Source organism: Corapipo altera, unplaced genomic scaffold (assembly GCF_003945725.1).
Source record: "Corapipo altera isolate COAL_440 unplaced genomic scaffold, ASM394572v1 79, whole genome shotgun sequence".
NCBI lineage: Eukaryota > Metazoa > Chordata > Aves > Passeriformes > Pipridae > Corapipo > Corapipo altera.
The window spans coordinates 676,791-695,058 of NW_020884927.1; the positions used below are offsets into that span (position 1 = coordinate 676,791).

The 18,268-nt window shown below is 43.9% G+C and overlaps 1 protein-coding gene across 6 annotated transcripts in view; it reads left to right on the forward strand.

The window, feature by feature from the left end:
• The window catches only part of RASAL2 (RAS protein activator like 2), a 189,552-nt gene that overhangs the window by 71,000 nt on the left and 100,284 nt on the right, over positions 1–18,268 (forward strand). For 4 of the 6 annotated variants that reach the window (XM_027658393.1, XM_027658394.1, XM_027658395.1 and 1 more), the window contains exon 1: positions 11,368–12,119. The exons of the other annotated variants lie outside the window; for them this stretch is intronic. In XM_027658393.1, the coding sequence (XP_027514194.1) occupies positions 11,525–12,119 (595 nt within the window). In that variant the 5' untranslated portion in view covers positions 11,368–11,524. Of the gene's footprint in view, positions 1–11,367; positions 12,120–18,268 lie in introns of those variants that run through there. 6 annotated transcript variants of the gene reach the window in all.

Here is an 18,268-nt window from a genome sequence, read left to right on the forward strand (position 1 = left end):
CTCACTTGGTGTGGAACAGGAAGCAAGGGCCTTGCATCCATCTAATGAGGTGGTGTTGGGAATGCCGATTTCTGAGGATTTCCTGGCCTTTCTTGTTTTTCTGGAAAGAAGAAAACAAAACTTTAATGCGACAAAAAATAAAATCCTTGTCTGTCTGCCTCTTCCCTTGCCACTCCCCACCACTTCTGCCTCGTGCATGGCCAGCCCCGGGGTGGGATGTTTCCAGGATCCTTTTTGAAGATATTTATAAATAAGTTGAACTCCATATGTTTGGTTTTTTTCCCAAATGATTCCTTTACTGTAAGTCATTGTATTTCTGTGTAATTGATCTATGGGTGGCAACTTGCATTTAGGGAGGGAAGTTGCAGATGGGTTTGGCCTGTGGTGTGCAAACATCGAGAAAGGAAATAAAAAAATAGTTTGACAGTAACCTTCGTAATGACATGAGGAGAGAAACTTGTTAAAAAAAAATCCAAGTTAGTTTTTAACTTGTTTTGGAACAACAAGAATAAATGGGATGCATAACTGTGATGGACTAAAATAGAACGTGGAATAGTGGGCACAGATTTCTCTCCTCCAGCCTCAGCCTGCCCAGCAAAATTGGGCCTTACTTTTATAAATATCAATAGATAAGAAGGGCGAAGGCACTTCAAGTGCTGAGTATTTTTAGCAAGGAGGAAAAGCATTTCAACAGAGTTCCTTCCCATACGTTACGGTCATAAATCCGTTACCTTGGTGAGCTTCAAAACAAATCAGCATTTCAGGTTCAGTGTCCTCAGCAAGTAGGTTTTTTCCCCACCCCCCCCCAGCACAAAAGGGGTGAACTCTCCGTGTTCCTGCGTGGTTTGGGGAAAGAGGGAATGTGTGCTGCAGGCAGGAATATCTGTGCTGGAAAGCCACGAGCCACAGCAGGGCAGGGGGAGCGAGTGCCCTGCCGTGTCCCACGTAAGGAGATTAGGTTAAGACTGCAGCCTGGACTTAGCAAAAATTAGAAAGGATAATGCTGCATTAATTCACACAGGTCCGGCTTCTGTAGCACAGTGACAAAACAAAATTAGTAATAGTCTAAAAATATAACCCTAAATAAAAGAACTTTCTCCTCCTTTTTGCCCTGTCCCTCCTCTTCCCCTCGCTTCCTGCTTCAGCACCCAAAATTGGAAACTTAGAGTGGGCCTTGAATGGGATTTTAATTCCTCCCCCCATGCCTTCACTTGAAAAAAATATTTTTTTTATTTTTTTTTTTTTAAAAAGCCTGTTTGTGTAGCAGTGACTCAGTCCTGTGGTGCCTATCTGCCTTGTGGCAGGCATGGGGCTGTCTGGGGAAGCAGAGTGTGCACATACCCAAAGTGTGAGACAAGCTTTGAAATTGCACCAAGTGCACTCCGAGCATCCAATGTGCCGGATCACGCTGCGATTCCAGCAACAGCCAGAGCTCTCCTGGCTCCCAGTGGGAAAGTGGTCATGCTGCTCCAAAAGGGGAGGGAGGCCAAACTGCACATTCATTTGGATAATTAGGTAAACAGTAAATAGGAGAAGGCTGTCTCCTACTCAAACTTCATTGTTTTTCCTTAAAGTCTCTGTTTAGATTTGGCAACCAGATTTATCACAATAATTGGTGCATTGTTTAAACAAGGTCACTGATGTGTGTGCGTGTTTATCTCTGCTTAACTGGATTGCTTATTTGAAGTAGAAATACCTCCAAAAATATTATGCAGAGCTCTTGAAAACTTGTGTGCTCGAGTCCCAAAGCACATGGTCTTTATTAGAAAATAGATGCAATTATTCACATTTTGCAGCTTCAAGTCCTGAGGGATTTGTACATAAAACTGTGGAGATTTGATTACATCCTGATTTTATGTCTCACTGGTACATGAGTGTTTCATATGTGTAAAACCTTTTTATAAGGCATAGATTGTAACAAGTTCCTAAGTGAAGCCAGACGGGTGCTGTCCTGTCTGTTGGAACTGGAATACACACGCACTCATTAATTTAGTCTAACTTTGGTGGTTGCTTGTGTGTTTATAAAATCCAAAGTGCCTTTGTGTTTTACATTTAAAGCAAGTATTCTTGACTCGTTGGTGGGGTGGTTTGAGACTTCAAGATACAATTTCGAAGTCGGTGTTTATTGTTCACAGCAGTTCTGTGCCACTCTGTGAGGATGGAGCACGGTTTACTAACAGTGCTAGTGTGGTCGAGGTAAAAATAGCAAATATCAGCTCATTTTCCCTTTTAATGATGAAGTGAGAAAACAAAAAAAGAAAAGGCATTTCAGAAATGTCAGCAGGAGAGGATTTTGCCCTAAGCAAGAGTGTGCCATTCTGGAGGGTTTTGTTTCCTTTTTTTTTCCTGGTCCTGTCAAACCTTTTGGTGAGAATTATATTTTTTTTTTTGTTTTGCAAGGAAAATAATTGAGAATTTATATTTTTTAAAGAAATTGCAGAACAGTGGCTAGCTGCTGGAGGTGCTGCTTGTGCAGGCTTACAAATAAGACTTTGCGTGCTCAGTTTGGAAGGGATTTACCTCAGAAACAGGCAGTTCTGTGGTCTGGTATGGCAGCATTGACACCTAATGAAACAAAAACAAAGTCAGTCTGGAACTTGAAAGAGAAGTGATCTCTGGTACAGTCATAATGAATAAAAAGACATTAAAAAAATATGAAGTGCTTGTCGTGATGGCTTACTGGAGGACGGGGCTTCAGCCTCCCTACACAGCTGGCACTGACAGCATTCCTTGGGATGGCTTTGCTGACTGGGGACTCTGCCTGGGATGCAGTGCCTTGTGCTTCATGCAAATCCCTTTTCACAATGTCCACTTCTTTCTTTTGCCCTTTAATGGGGAAGTGTGTGCATGTGTCACAAATTTGTTCCCTAAGTAGTCTCTGAAAGAGGAATTGTTTTCTTTCCCTCCTTCCATCTTTGTCAAAGGTTGAAGTTATTCTGTATCTTTCTCTTCTGGGGAGAGACTCCTTTTGTACATGTTACCATCAGACAGATGTTAATATTAACTTTTGTGGGGTTTCATTTAAATTCACAGTCCAGGCTCAGGTTAGGACATACAGGTTCAGCTCTCAGACATCACGTGGCGCATCACAAGCAGTGTCCTACGCTGGACATCTTTAATTATTCTTTAAATTGCAAACACAGGAGGTTTTAGTCAAGTGCTCCTTTCTCTCCCCGAGCCTTGTGCTGTTTTGGTGCCTGCAGGTCACCTTGTTCCATCCTGTGGCTCTGCACACTGTTGCCAGTTGTGGAGTCTCCTCCAGCGCTGGCGCCGGGCTCGCAGCAGGCTCAGGCTGGCAGAAGGTACATCTTCATTTCAGCGCTTCATCACTGTCCCTGACATGTGGCTTCTGCACTGATTCAAGACTGTTGCTGACAGACAACCTGTGGAGACAAAACTCTCTGGTCAGAAGGTCATTTACATTTAATAACAGCTCTTTTTTCTCCTCTTTTGGTTGTTTCTTTTACGACTTTCTCTATGTGGTGCGTAGTAGTCGGTGCTAAAGCAACTGGAATTTTATGCAGACTCTCCTTCCACGCTGCTTCTAAATGTTTTCACTTCAGACTTTTGGCATTTTGAGATCCTGGCATGTTTCATCATTCCCCCCTGTGATTCATTTCTCCATTTTTGATAAAGGTTTAATCCTAAACTCCGGATGTCACTGATTTATCGTCCGTTGTTGCGCTTTAATTTGCTAATATTAACACAGCATTCTGGAAAGGCTGCAAGGTGGGTGTTGGGATAGTTCTCATACAGCTCAAGGAATTTCCCTACCTAAAATCAGAGCCTAAAAGAGTTGTGGATTTGTAAATTCTCCCTTCTGGTTGGTTGTATGCCCAGCTCCCAGTGCCACAACTTAGTGGTGCAGTTGGCAGTGTTGGGCTTATGGCTGGATTCAATCTCAAAGGCCATCACAGCAGACAGAGTGTTTCTATTACTGGTGATGTTTAGATGGTAAATGCAAGGATTTAATTTTACATGTTGCTGAAGTTTGTTCTTTATTTATATGCACCATAAGAGTACACTCTCCAATGATTTTGGGGAGTATTTTCAATTAGCTGCTGGTTATCTTTTGCTGCTACTTGGCTTTACAGCGGGATTTCCAGTGTTTGAGAAGCTTGTTTTAAAATACATTTACAGAGCTAGTATTGTGTGAAGGAGTTGTTGATATAAAGATAGTTTATTCACTCTAACAAGGACAAAATAAAGCCAACAGAGTTACAGCAGTAAATTAAAAAAACCAATGCAGAATGGAATTATAAACCCAATTCCTGGTATCCTTGGTGGAGACTAGAGCTGGTAGGTCTTATTTTTGCAACAGTCTGCACTGAGGATATGCTCCTTTATAGTTACACAAAAATAAAGGCTGGAAATTTTACACAGTTATTATTGTGTAAATTATTCTATACACACACATATCCAATATATGCACCTGCTATTTGAGAATAGTTACCAAGACCATTTTTGTGATGTTTATCCATTAACTTGCCTGTATGCTATAACTATTTTTCCTCTCAGTAATGTTTAAACTGTAGTTGGTTTGACACACAGAGGGATCACATATAGCAGTAAAACTGTGTTCTGCTGGTACTGCTTTAGGATTGCAGCAGTAATGATTTTTTTTTCCACTCCACAGAAATCCCAAACACTACAATTGAGAAAGGAGCAGGGTGATGGAAAGGTAATTTTGCCTGCTGAAAAACAACACCATTAAAAACTGAAATCAGCAGCTTGTATATGATATTTCCAATGGTACCAAGCCCAACCTGTAATCATCAAGAAATGGATGGCAGGGTGGGCATAAGCACTTTTTTATTTACTTAGTTGAAGTTTATGTATTTATATAAATATATCGATTTATTTATGGAGTTGCAAAAGTTGTCAGTGAGCAGTCAGTGTGTAGCTGTCTGTCTTCAGCGGTGAAGTTGCTGATCTGTGGCTCCAGAGGGTTTCCTGCCAGCCTGAGCTCCCTGTGTGTGTCCGTGGAGGAGGAGCCAGACCTGTGGGAGCAGCCGTGTCACAGACCAGGGCCGTGGGCTTGCCTCCCTCACAGAATCCCCTAAATCTCTCCAAATTTCTGAGGCAAATGCCACCGCTCACTCCACCTTTCTGCTGTTACATCTTTCCATGCTGCAGAGAGCTTGCTAGAGTGTTCACCTTCAGGCCATACACTTATTTATTTGCACCGGTGCATGTTGGTAAACCCTTGGCTGTTTGGGGTGGCTCGCAGCTGTGTGTGGGCTCCCTCAGCCACTGCATGAGCTTGGCTGCCTCTTAAATGTGCGTTTTTATGGCCCTTGAAACTTGGCACAGGCCGTGTTTGGTCGTCAACAACGACAACAGAAGGTTGCTGGTGAAATTAAAACCTGGCACGGCCGTTCCGCAGGTTTATTCGCAACGTATTGAAATGGGGTTTTCTTGCTAACTTTTCCTGGCGTCCACCCAAAGCCCAGCATCTCATAAATTTATGTTATCTCTCACTGCTCTGCTCAGTTGACAGGGGTGTAGCAGCTTCTCGTGTGCATCACGGGAACAGCATGGAAAAACAAAGGCAGGAGACTTTCACATGGGGAGTTCGTATTGGCAAGGAAATTGTAGAGGGAATTAAAGAGCAGAAATCCCGGAATGGGTCAGGTTGGAAGGGACCACATTGGCTCATGTGGTCCAACCTCCCTGTTCAAGCAAGGCCATCCAGAGCACATGGCACAGGATTGTGTCCAGACAGTCCTGGAATATCTCCAGTGAGGGAGACTCCACGTTGTCTCTGGGCAGTCTGTTCCAGTGCGTGGTCACTTGCACAGTGAAGAAGTTCTTCCTCATATTCAGGTGGAAATTCCCGTGCATCCTGGAAAGCTTTTCGGTACCTGCCTTCAGAAACTGGACCATGGTGAAAGCAGAGCCGAGTCAGGCTGCATCTCTGCAGCTTTGGCTGTGGTGGAAGGTAAAGGGCTTGGAAACACAGGGCAGGGATGGTACAGCAGTCACAGCATGACTTGGCACTGGAATTTAGAGGAGGAAAATGAGGTGCTCTCTGGCATTTGAATGCCCTGGTATCACCATTTAGCTTGTTCACAGAGGCATTTCATTCTCAGCATAGTGAAAACAGCATATCTTGATTTATCTGGGACAGGTGAGCCTGCGGTGTGGTCACTGGGAGGCTTTGCCAGCTCAAAGCTTGGGAGAGGCTCAGGTGGCAGCTCTGCTCTCAGGAACTCTAATTTGGGCTCAGTAATCGATCTCTGTGTTCCAGTCATGCTAATTCCAAGTCACTCCAATCCCAGAGTCACACTTGCTTTTCCAGCCACTCTGGTCCCAAACGCAACAGTTTTTAAGGTGCTATTTCTTTCGTCCTCTGCGTAACTTCTAAACATTAATTAACACTAGCTTTTAAGTGGTCAAGAAAGTCAGGTGCACTGCTCTGCCCCGAGCCGAGGAAAAGTGATATCCACCTGCAGGAAATGTTGCAGGGGGGAAACAGATGCATCTTGGTGATAGGAGATGGGAAGGGGATGTTAGGTCATTAATTACTTGGCCTTGCGTAAACAAAACTTAATATTTTCAAAAGTCTCTAATTTAAAGGGAAGGAAAAATCTTTCATCTTCTGCACTGTTCAGCTACGTGTCAAGTTGGGTCAATTGGAAGACTTTTGTGATGATTTTTGCTTTATATATTGATTACACCTCCGTGAACTGTTCCAATGCAGTGAGTATTTGGGCTAGTTTTGAATGGGCAAAGAGTTAAGGGGAGCTCAGCTGCAAAATCCAGAATCCCCTGTCCCTCTGTATTTCTTCTGAGAAGGATGTAGGATGCAATTTGGTTTGCTTTCTACAGGTTAAAGCTCTTTTGATGGCTGGTAATTTGGGACTTAAACTGGGACCTTCTCAGAAGTGGTGTTTGCTTGACTTACTGTCCTTCTGAATTAGAAGAGAGGACTTGGTTGAAAACCCAGGTGTGGTGAATAAATGTCCAGGGTTTATCATGGATTTTATGACTATGTGGCTTTCGGTTTTTTTTTTTTTTCTCTTTTAACTCTAATCTCTTTCCCCTTTCTCCCAATGTGTCTTGGCAAAAAAAAATCTAAAAATGAGAAGGTGGTAAGTTTGTGCTTGGTCCTAAACTAAGTTAAAACAGAGCAGCTCGGTCATGGGTGATTGCAGTTCATATTTTTCTTGATATAAGCTATGAACTCAAGTTTTACACATTGTAGTGCCTTTACTCAAGCACTACACAGCTTTCAGAGATCAGCCGAGCATTAAACATTAATTTGTATCATCAGAGACAGGTTCTCCCTCCAGCTGCTTGGCAATGATGCATTTGGGGGTTTTTGTGGTGTTGCTTTTTTTATTTTTTTTTTTAATTGACTGTTCGTATTTATTAAACAACAGACACTCTGAGGAATTGCTGAAGCTCCGTGGAGCAGAGCTGGGTGGTTCTTTTGGAAAGCTGAATGGTGGAGAGGGGACTTCCCACGCAGGAGGCCGTTGCCAAAGATTTATCTTCATATGCTCAGTGCAAATGTGATGCTGCTTGTGTACATTCTCTGTGAAATGTTACAAAGTTAAGGAAGATTGTTTTCCCAATACAGTCTTAAAGCTGAAATGCAGCTACCAGTCCAACATATCAAATCTGCATTTTGTGCATAAATTATTTAAATATCTCGCAGTAGTGAAATATATGCTGTTAAACATGTCAAGTGGGATGATTAAGTGACTGGATTGTTAGGAAGAAAATAGTAATTTTCTAAAGCTAAATGAATGATTTGGCACAATGAACTGCAAACACTACCAAAAAGAAAAAAAAATCTGAGGAAAATTTGCAAGCAGAGGATCACGTTTGTAGGCAGTTGGTATTAAAAACAGGAGTGAAAATATTCTCAAGATTTTCTCAAGTTAATTGACAAACTCCTTTCTCCCACTGACATTATTCTACCTGCTGACAGCTGCGTGGGTGGCTGGGGATCTCACATCACTAATCCACTGGCAGTCACTGCTGTAAGCTGATTTCTTTGTGATAGTGAGACTATGTAAATGCTTCCCAGGATAAACTGCTGCTCTGGAAGGACTTGGGTTTTTGCCTGAGTAACTGGACTGCGGATCAAGGAGAAAGTTCTGCCACATGAATTACTGGCTTGTGTGTTCTGTGTACACAAGAAATGCTGGAGCCACTTGAGACCAGTTTTGACTCGGTGGCCTTGGGTTAGTGTAGGCAAAGGGTTTGTTTGGGCATCATCATTGCTCCTGATGATGTGTATAAAGAAGGGAGAGGCCAGTTTGACTTGAAGCCCAGGCTAACATTTTTGAGTTAGCAAATTAAAAGAATTGTCATATTGGTAGACTAAGCAAACTTGTGTATCAGTGGTTTTATGTTGATAAACATGTAAGCCTTGTCTGCCTTTCTAGAAGCACTTTGAGAAAGATCCTTTTACCCTCAGAAGAGTACACAGGGAAATCTCAGCGAGGGCCAAGGCAGCTGGGTAACTTTTCAAATGCATTTGTCTGAGCAGGGGTAACATGAAATCAAAAGTGAAATCAGAAAACGTAAAGACCCGTCTCAGTATTATTCAAACTTCAGCTAAACTGCGACTTTGATGTTCCTGGGCTTCACTTAGAGTGCTTATTGAAGCCTTTCTCTGTATTGTTAGGTCTGTACAGAGCTGTGGTCCAACCCCTGGCCACACCAATGAAAATAGTTTTAAGTAGAAGTTAATTCATAACTGGTTTTGCACGTTGCTTTGTGCTGTAACTTGATATGTGGTTAATCTTTCTGTGTATTCCCTTGCTGAAATGGGTGGTCTGGGTGATCGGTGTAATGCCAACTGTACTGGGAAGGAGGGGAAGGGATCTTTCCATACAGTCAGGTGTCCACAGGATGGTGATGGAAAAGGATGAGAGCAGCCTGGTGATCATCTCATGCACTGACCAGTGTCTCACCTAAAGTTCTGTCCTGTCCAAAGTGCTGTCGTAATAAATCCGTGCTTCAGAATTGTCTTGATGCAGCTGATGTCATATTATGAGTTTTCATTCCTCAGTCATACCAGGTCCTCTGATAGGGCAGATAAGGGCTCTCAAATGCTGTTTCAAACCATGGTCTGAGTGGGTGCTCAGCCTGGCTCTGAGATATTAGCAGGAGTTAGAAAACAAGCAAACCCCAGGGGGACTTCAGCTACTGCGCTGCCTGTCTGTTTTCTGCCCTCTCCTGCCCTTCTGCGCTCCCAAACCAAAAGTAGATGTTGATGTGTTAGTGGAAATTCGTGCACGCAAGGCTTGCAGAGCTGACCAGAAACCCACCTCACGTTCTCAGCTTTCCCTGCTGATTATGGGCTGTGCCATTAGAGTGAACCACATCGGCATCCGTCGGATTTATCCGTACTTACTCCCCGAGTTCCATAAAGCCTCCTTTACCAGGCTGCCTAATTCAAAGCATTTGTCCAAAGCACCACTGCCACAGTAGCAGGAATGGGCTCAATGAGGAAAAGGAGAACCCGTTGCTGGAAGGGGTGGCTGATCCAGTAACAGACCTGGTTAAAATTGGGGCCCTCAGTGTTACAGTGTTTGCCTCAGTCTTCAGAAACGTGGACTCACAGGCCTCTGTGCTTGGTGGAAAGCATCAAGGAGAACAGCTCCCAGCAGTGGATAAGGGTCAAGCCAGGAGTCACTTTAAAGAACTCAACCCATGTGAGTCCATGGGGCCAGATGTGCTGCATCTGAGGGTGATCAGCAACCCCCAGGATCAAGAAGCAGAAGACAAGAACCAACCAGCTTTTTCCTGGTGGAGTCTCCATCTCATTTTCACCTTGGGAGTACTAGTATCTCTCTGTATTCACTGCTTCTTGTGCTTCCTTGAGACTTCATTGCTCTGGGTGAAACTTGTAGCAGTGTTCTGGTTTAGGTGCATTTTGTCACTCCAGACTTGTGCTGTGAGCAGCAGGACTTCCACAAAGCACAAGAGGCAGCATCATTATTTGTTGCAGAATTTGCAGTGCAGCGTCTTGAGTTGTTCTTGTGTCTGAGGTTATTTGTTGTGACTGCTTAAACATGTTCTGTGATTCTACGATATGGTGATTTTAAATTGTTGCTTCTTTTGCTTCTGATTGAAAAGTCTGACTTGCTGCTGAAGAGAGAAATTATTTTTTGGTGTGATGGAGGTCTTTGGGTAACTCCATCCCTGTTCTAGGCAGCGGTGATACCCTCTTCCAGATACGCACATAAGTAAGGAAGTGTTTGCATCTGCAACTGTCAGGAATGCACTTTGGCTGATGAACTCAGCCTGGCTTACAGGCAGGATCCCACAGTGGGTCAGCTAAGCTTTATTGGTCTGCCAGACAAGATTATCATTTTATTTAACCAGAGAAGTAGTTTTCATTGTTTCTTTATTGCTAAGGGTCTGTCAGCGTTTCCATTATAAACCCCCTATTTTCAGGGATTTGAGTAGACTTGAGATTTAAGTATTCTGGTCTAAAGCTTGGCAAGCGTGATCTTTGTTCACCAGTGGATATTTTCTTTATGAGATTTTTAAAACAGTCAGCTGTTTCTTAAATTGTAGCAAAGGCAAGAGGGTTTTTTCCTCTTGGTTAGACAGATAGGGCTATTTTTTTCCATCTCATTTATTCCAACTAGATTTATAAAAAATAACCCCCTGTTCTGTTGCTTAAAAGAGGAGGGAGAGGGAGGAGAAAAAGGAATAACTGCCTGCTGCTCTGTTCTGTTTGCCCTGCCTCAAAACCTTCCCCCTGGTCTGTGTTTGGTGAAGTCCCACCCACTCTCTCAGTCCCTTTTCTCCTCCCCTTTACTTATTTCCCTTCAGAGTATTTACACTCTCACTGCATTAAGTTGCAGCGTTTGTTCTCCTTACTCCATTCCTCCCCTTTGCTTTCCTCTCTGGTGCTTCCAGCACTCGATTCTGATGGATCGGCCTATTTTATCTCTCTCCAAAAGGCAACTCTTAGGTATTCTTAAGTGATGCAACATACCTGTGGTAAATAGAAACTTTACTTTATACTTAACTGTATATAGTAATTTGCTCTACTACTTAGCTGAAGAACATGTGCATGACTCATAGTCGAGTATTGCAATTTTTTAACCCTTTTCTGAGACTTTGCTGCGTCTCTGGAGCTGAGTACTTTCACATTCCTTTTTCTTTTTTAAGCAAATCTTTAATGTAGACCGAAAAAAAAACCGAAGAGCACTGTGGGTTTTCATGGCTGGGCTCTTCTTTTTAGTCATTTCCTGAGTGCTTGGTGCAGAAATGTGACAGCGCAGGAAGCGGCAGCGAGCTCGGCGGGGCTTCGTGTGCTGTTAGAAGTCGGTGTGCCGTGGGGCGAGGGCACATCCTTCTTGTGGAGATGTAGGAATACCTGGTTTTGGGATTGATGCTGGAGGTCCTCAGGAAGAACTTCTGCTGTCCCGCAGTTCACAGCGGTGAACAAAGTGACCGGGGGCGTAAGATGGTGAGTGAGGAACTACGGCTACGTGACTACTGAGCAACAAGGAACGTAAGTGAAGCGCTGAACTCCAAGGGGTGGAAAATGAGTGCTTTCAAAAAGCACTACGGTCTCTCTCCCGGGACCTTCAGAAGATCTTTGTCAGAACAAGATGCTGGCGCGGCTGCCTTGAGGGACTATCACTGGTACCACCAAATAAAAAGCAAGAAGTTGAATAAACAAATGAGTTTTGACTCAGAGAGAGCCCTTGGAGCGCACAGGTGGCAGGCTCATCCTTGGCTTCCCTGGAGGATAAGCAAGAGAGAGGGCTCCTCCAGCCTGAGAGGGGAGCGCGGCGATCCAAGGCTTGCCAAAAGTTCTGCGAGCGTGGATGCTGCCGGTGCCGATGATCTCCATGAAAACCCAGCTGAGACGCTTTTCCAGGCACGGACCAGACCGTTTCGGGTTCCCTTCAGCCGCTCCCTGTCCGAGCCCGTGCCGCACGCCGGGGGCAGGAGTGCAAAGCCGTTCCTGCCAACCGTGCGCTCGGTGGACGCCGAGCAGCAGGGATATTTCATCCGGGGCATCTTCTCCTCTCTCTCAAGTGGCTTTTCCAAGATAATGAGTCGAAAAGGGGAGCCTGGCAGTGAGTCCATAAACGAAGGGAAGACAGAGGATGATGAAGTTGATTTCAGTACAGGTAATGAACTCATTTTTGTTTTGTTCTACTTGTGCTTGTGTAGCAGGCGAGTGTAGGGTGACATTCTTTGGGACATACAGTAGTTGTTTAAGCTGTTTCCTAACTTGGCTTTATTAACGTGACATTGGTCACACTCTGATGTTCTATCTTAATTTTTAAAAAGCAACTGAAAAAGGGCCTTTCCTGATAAGGAAGTGGTGTGAGATGTTTTGGTGGGTGCTTAAAAACTTGGAGGACCCTTGAAAACAAGCATCACGTGGTGGTAGCAGTAGCATTTCCCTCTCAAGTGCACCCCGTGTGTGGTACTCTCAGTCCTGCAGGCACAGTATCCTCTGTGGTGTTGTGGTGCCCTGATTGAGATATCAAGCCTGCTACTGTCAGTGAAGTACTAAGGAGAGAGAGAGAAGTTAAGCTGTCTTTCAAGCAATGTTCCCGACAGTGGAATGGCTCTAGTTCCTCATAGCAGATTCTCCATTTCATAATCAAGCGGCTGAACCGGTGTCTGCTCTCTGGTAGATGCCAAGGACAGGCAGTGTTGCAAGGGTTTAGCCAGCTGGGATTGAGGTCAGCAAGATGCCAGTCTGAGATTTCATTTAAATCTACTCTGCTTATAATAACACTCATAAAGCAGAGGGGGGAAAGGGAAGGAAAGGGGAAAAATTTGATTTTTCTGCTCCTGGGCTTTCTGTAACTTCGTGGTGGGCTACCCAGGCTGAACCTGGTAACTGATGGTGCCTGGAAAAACATCCACAAAGTTTAAATTTGTAATAAAACCAAAAATAAACCTTACTTCTCCCCAAAACCTCAGCACTTTTCAGATTATCGTATTAAAAGCCTGATAACATCTGGATCCAGTTGAGACTGCTGGACAAGTCATCAGTATTCAAAAAAATTCAGTAGTAATAGTAGTGAAAGAAGAATATACTCTGTCTGCAGGGGTGTTCAGTCTTTCAGTCCCTGTGGAATGTCTCTGACAGGCTTGTGTTTGCTACTGGAAGCTGTCACCTTGCTTTAAAACAAAAACAAATGGCCAAAAAGGAGAAATAACTAAGGAGGAACTATATCTGTTTGAGCCCAGTTTTGTACAGTCACTGATTTGTTTCTCCAAGGCCTTTCCCAACAGGAATTTGGCTTGATGATGCTTGTTAAATTGTGTGGAACACATAAAAAAAAAAAAAAACAGAATTACTTTTTTTCCTTTTTCTGTTGAAGTGTTTGGTTGGTTTTTCCCCCTCCTCTGTATTTATTCAGATTAGGAACAAAGGTTTCTCCTGCAGGCTCCCACTGCTGTTGAGACTTCCTGGGAAGATATTCTGTGTGTTAAAAGCATTGTGGATCAAAATCTCGCAGTATATGAAGGGCAGAACATCCTGCAGTTCCTTTTTTTCCCTCTGTTCTTGTGCACTTTGATGGTTCTCTCTTACACTGCAAGTACTGCCAGTCTCTAGGTTATTGGGATGCTTTGCTTTTAGTAGTCTGAAAAGTAAACAGAGGAAAAGGGATTATCTGTGAGAAGCCACCACTAGGTAAATACTTCATGTCAGGTAGGGGACAATGACTGAGCCTTTTGGCTCTTTGGGGTCGGCCAAGCCTCCCTCTGAGCCTGCCAAAACTGGTTTTGCAAAGAGAGTCACAATTCAGGAACTGAGAGAAAAACAATGGGTCTCTAGATTAAAAGTCAAACTCTCTCGAGGGAGGAAATCGTAGCCGGGAAGGTGTTTGGGGAAATGAAGTCACCCATAAAATCACCTGCAATGGCCAGGTCCTGCTTGAGGTCCTGCTTGAGGTCCTGAGCCACTGTCACAGGAGAACAGAGCTTTTAGTGGGATGGACAGACTCCTCCGTGGAGTTTCACTTCAGCCTTTGCCATCTCAAAGGTTCAGCCTCTGATCCTTCCAGCAGAGAACAGCTTGTGTTTAAGAGAACTAGTCCAGCCTGTGCAGCTGTGTGGGATATGCAGCCATAGGACAGCTAATTGGTAACCACTGGTTATATTTTTCCTTAAAGAGATGCCTGTGCTGCTGGGCAGAGACTCCTGCCCCACACGGTGCTGTAGGCTGAGGCCTGCCGAAACAGTGGTAAAAGCTGTGAGCTCCAGGGGTTTAGATCTGAGGTCTGAGGGAGGTGATTTGAGGATAAAAGGGGTGAGAGAAATGTACCTCGTCTGTCGTGTTCTTCAGCCGCAGCCTAAATGCTCAGAAGGGATCAAATCTTGTGTTCTCTTTTCAAATACCACACTAGTTTAGTTCTGGGGGGAGGGGTGTCACCAAATTGCCCAGTGACTGTTTTGGTGCTTGGGTGGGCAGAAGGTGTCTTCCCATGCCTGCCATCCTGTTTGCTGTTCAGGTTAAAATCCAAGAAAATGGATCTTTTCCTCTCTACGAGAAGCAGAATTTGGAAATCCTCAGGCCAGCTGAGGACTGTGATAAAAGTGCTGAGGCACTTTACTAGTCACAAGATGGTGTAAGACATTGGGGTTTCTCTGAAGTATGCCAGCAGTTTTACTTGGGAAAGCTTGACCAAAAGCCTACCAGGAAACATCAAGTGGTGACTCGAACCCAAGAGGACCTTCTCTGTGTTGTGAAATGCACAGTGGGAGAGGCGAGCTTTGGAGTTCAGCCAGGAGAACCTGGAGATGAATTTCTGCCTCCCTTCCATCCAAGGAGCCAAGTACTTTACTTCCACAAGCTCACTTAATTAAAAGTATTTCCACTTTCCTCTGAAATACTTGGAGATTATCAACTTTTTAAAAGTTTGTCTTCCTTCCAGTGCTTGGCTGGCCTTTTTTTTTGCTTCATCTCTGCACCAGAATGGCAGTGGAGTTCTCTTCTTCAGGAAATGCTTACCTCACAAAACAGGGTCTGTTGTTTTTATGGCAGCTTGAAGAGGGAAGTGGGATTTAAAAAAGAAAAGAAAAAAAAAATAAGATCTGGATAAATATTTTCCAGTTGGTCTCACAGTCTAAGAAGCGTGTTCAGACACTGTTTCATCGGTTCTTGGCTGTGGAAATCCCTCCTGGATGGACTCACTCATCCTCTGAGGCGATGAAAGGATGCTGAGCCCCGGGAGAGCTGCCTCCCTCGGCTCTGCCCAGAGCTTTGGCGAGAGGCAGAGGCTCCCTGGAGCGCGTGGCAGACTTCCTGCATCCCCCTGCAGTGTGGGTTTGGGAGGCAGAGGACAGATGGAGTGGACAGTCAGCAGGAGGAGCTGAGCTCTTTCCCAGTGCGCTGCGTGGGTCTTCCCAGGAGAAACCCGGGCCAGGTTTGGGGTGGGAATGAAGTGCTTTTGGTGCCTGTCTGCCTATTTCTAACCACTCCTAGAGCCAAGCATTTGGAACAAGCATTTCCACTGGAACGGGCAAAGCCTGAAGGTAAAAGGTTTTATACCTGGTATTATTATTTGCAAGTTCAGAAGTCTAAGAACGTTTTGATTTCTAGTAAATGTATCAGCTTAAGGAGGGAGAATTGTCATTCTGATAAACTTGTTGATTGTGAACATGCCACAGTTTGGGTAGAAACAAGATAAGGAAGGAGCTATGGAGACAAAGCCTTGGATCCCAGGGTTGTAGGTGAGCAGCTGCACCTGTTCTTATTTCTGAGTATTACGTGACCTTTAACACTCTTGAGAATGGGTTTGTGAGAGAGTTCTCAGATAACATTTATTTCACTGGTGCTTCTTATCTGGATCTCAGGGTGGTGCGAGTTTAATTGTAGATTGATGACATAATAATCCCTCAGTAGAATCAATTACCTATATCTTCCCTGAGTGTCTCTGATTTGGGCTGGGGGGGTGAGGATAAACACTGATTTTGTTTGTTTAGTGTGTGTTTGGCTTTCACAATTGCTCTCTTGTTAATATTTTTATAAAGACAATTCTTCAGTATTACTTCCTTCTCTTTCTTCACCAGGAATATGTTTCTGCAGTCTTTTAATTTTTATTTCAAGCTTTCATTCATTTTATAGAGGGGTTTTGTGCCGTGAGTGAGAGAGAATATTTTATATCCTTGCTTTTCCAGAATTGATTTTGGGTTTTTTATAATGCACTGAAGTTATTCGAACCCTATGCTCTTTATAATATCTTTACACTCTGGGTTTATTAAATTTTATTTCTTATGTATTTCCATATAAACTTATTTAGAGATTTGTATTTTCCCAAAGCCAAGGCAACTCCGCGTTCAGATTTTTTCAATGATTCCCAAAATACAAAGCTGTTTCTTCCTGTCCAAGTAGGAATTTAGTACTTATTACTCGTTGGAGCAGATTTTTTATATTCATGTTTTTAAAACCACTTTCTCCTTTTAGAAACCCTTCTACTGACTCATGTTCCTCCCTCCACTCCCAAATCACTTGTGCTCTTAAGTAGTTTATTTTTGGTGGGGTTTTTATGAGTGAACTTTTACACAATTGAGCTTATTCATGTGTTCATTTAAGTGCTGTGCAAATGCCTTGTGCTGCAATCCCCAGTGTTGTGTCACAAGGTGTTCTCAAGCTCCATCTTTAATTATCAGAGCAGATCCAAGATATCTGCTTCTACCTAATCCCTCGTTGCATTAAAACGACTGTAGTTTTTTGTAGTTGAAAGTATGAAGATAACATGTTGCAGTCCAGTGTTGCTCTTTTTTTAAACTGTAGTGTGGCTTTGTGGTAGTTAATGTTGTGTAAATGGTATATTGGAAATTACAGGGGGGTGGGGATGTGCAGGGAACATTTCTGGCATTTAAGTGCTTTGAGTATCACTTTAACACCCCCCACACACACACACAATTTCCTCTTGCCTGGTTCATCCCAGGCATTGTAATGTTTAAAGTGGGCAATAGGCTAATAGTCTTCAGCTGAATGTTTATGAACACAAGATAATTAACCATAATATCCGAAGCCAATAAAATTACGCTTATCTGATTTTAATTACACTTAACAAATGGTGCCTCTAAGAAGGTAGTTTCAGTTATTTCAGTGTTGCCTGGCGATTTTCATGTATTTAATCCCCAGACCTCTTCCTCAGAATCCAGAAATTCACATTCAGTGGGATGAACGAGGACGTTTATATTTTTAAGAGCTATTTTCTGACTCAGTGAAATCACAAGTGACTGACAGGGTGTTGTGTTCCAGGTTGCTGTTTGTTGTTTCTGTGCTCTCTATCCGTGGGCCTGTCGGGATGTTGTACCTTTTGTTGCTGGTGCAGAGGAGTCTGACAGCTGGAGCATGCAGGAATATTGTCTGTGATTACCTTGATCATGAGAAATTACTGCACAGGAATTATCTGAGGAGAAGGTAATTATGTTCTAGAGACGTCTTATCCTCCTGTATTTTCTTTGCAGGGAGAGAGGGGATTTGAAGAGTTGCAGCTCTCTCAGAGGCAGCCAAAGAGTGCAAATGTAGAGATTAGGAAAAAGGGCTCCTGGTGAAGTCAAGCTTTGGGGTTTTGGTGGGAGAAGCTTTTCCTTTGATAACAGGCCAGACTGGGCCGAAAGGAAGTGGCTGGAGGAGGAAAAACAGTCTTGGCTTTCCAGAGGAGAAGCTATGTCTGGAGCAGATGGATTTGGAGTCTTTGGCAAAGCTCTGTGTTTCAGCTGTTGACTCTCCAGAAGGAGAAGCTTCAGCTGTGAGACCCAACGGGGCAGGATCTCCTGGAGGGCAGCGGGAGATGCTCATGGACTGGGGGTGTCTGTGGCATGTTGGCACCTGCCCCACAGCCCAGGAGGGGCCCAGACTGGTCCTTGGTGCTTCCCTTGAGGAGTTGGCGAGCCCAGGCTTAAGAAGTATGAAAGAAATTGTGTTAGGCTTCTCTCAAAATTCTGTGTTGTTCCTAAAGACAGGTCTAAACCGCAGCTGCCAGAGGGTGCAGAAAGGGGAACTGTACCCAGGGGTTCAGTCCTTGCTAAGCTTATTTGACACTGGAAATGGGAGCCTTAACTCCTGTAGACACATACATTTGGGGCCCGTGGCAGGAGGGTGAGTTCTGCCGTGGTGAAATTTTCTTCAGGCAAAGCTCCCTGGTTTGCACTTCCACAAATTCTGTCCATAATGGAACTTGGCGCGAGATGCAAATTGCCTGCGTGCTCACAAAACGCTTCCTAGGCACATTGACCCTTTTTTCCTTAAAATAACAAACCCCAAGGAAAGTATTTGGGTTTTAGGCCTTTGGTTTTT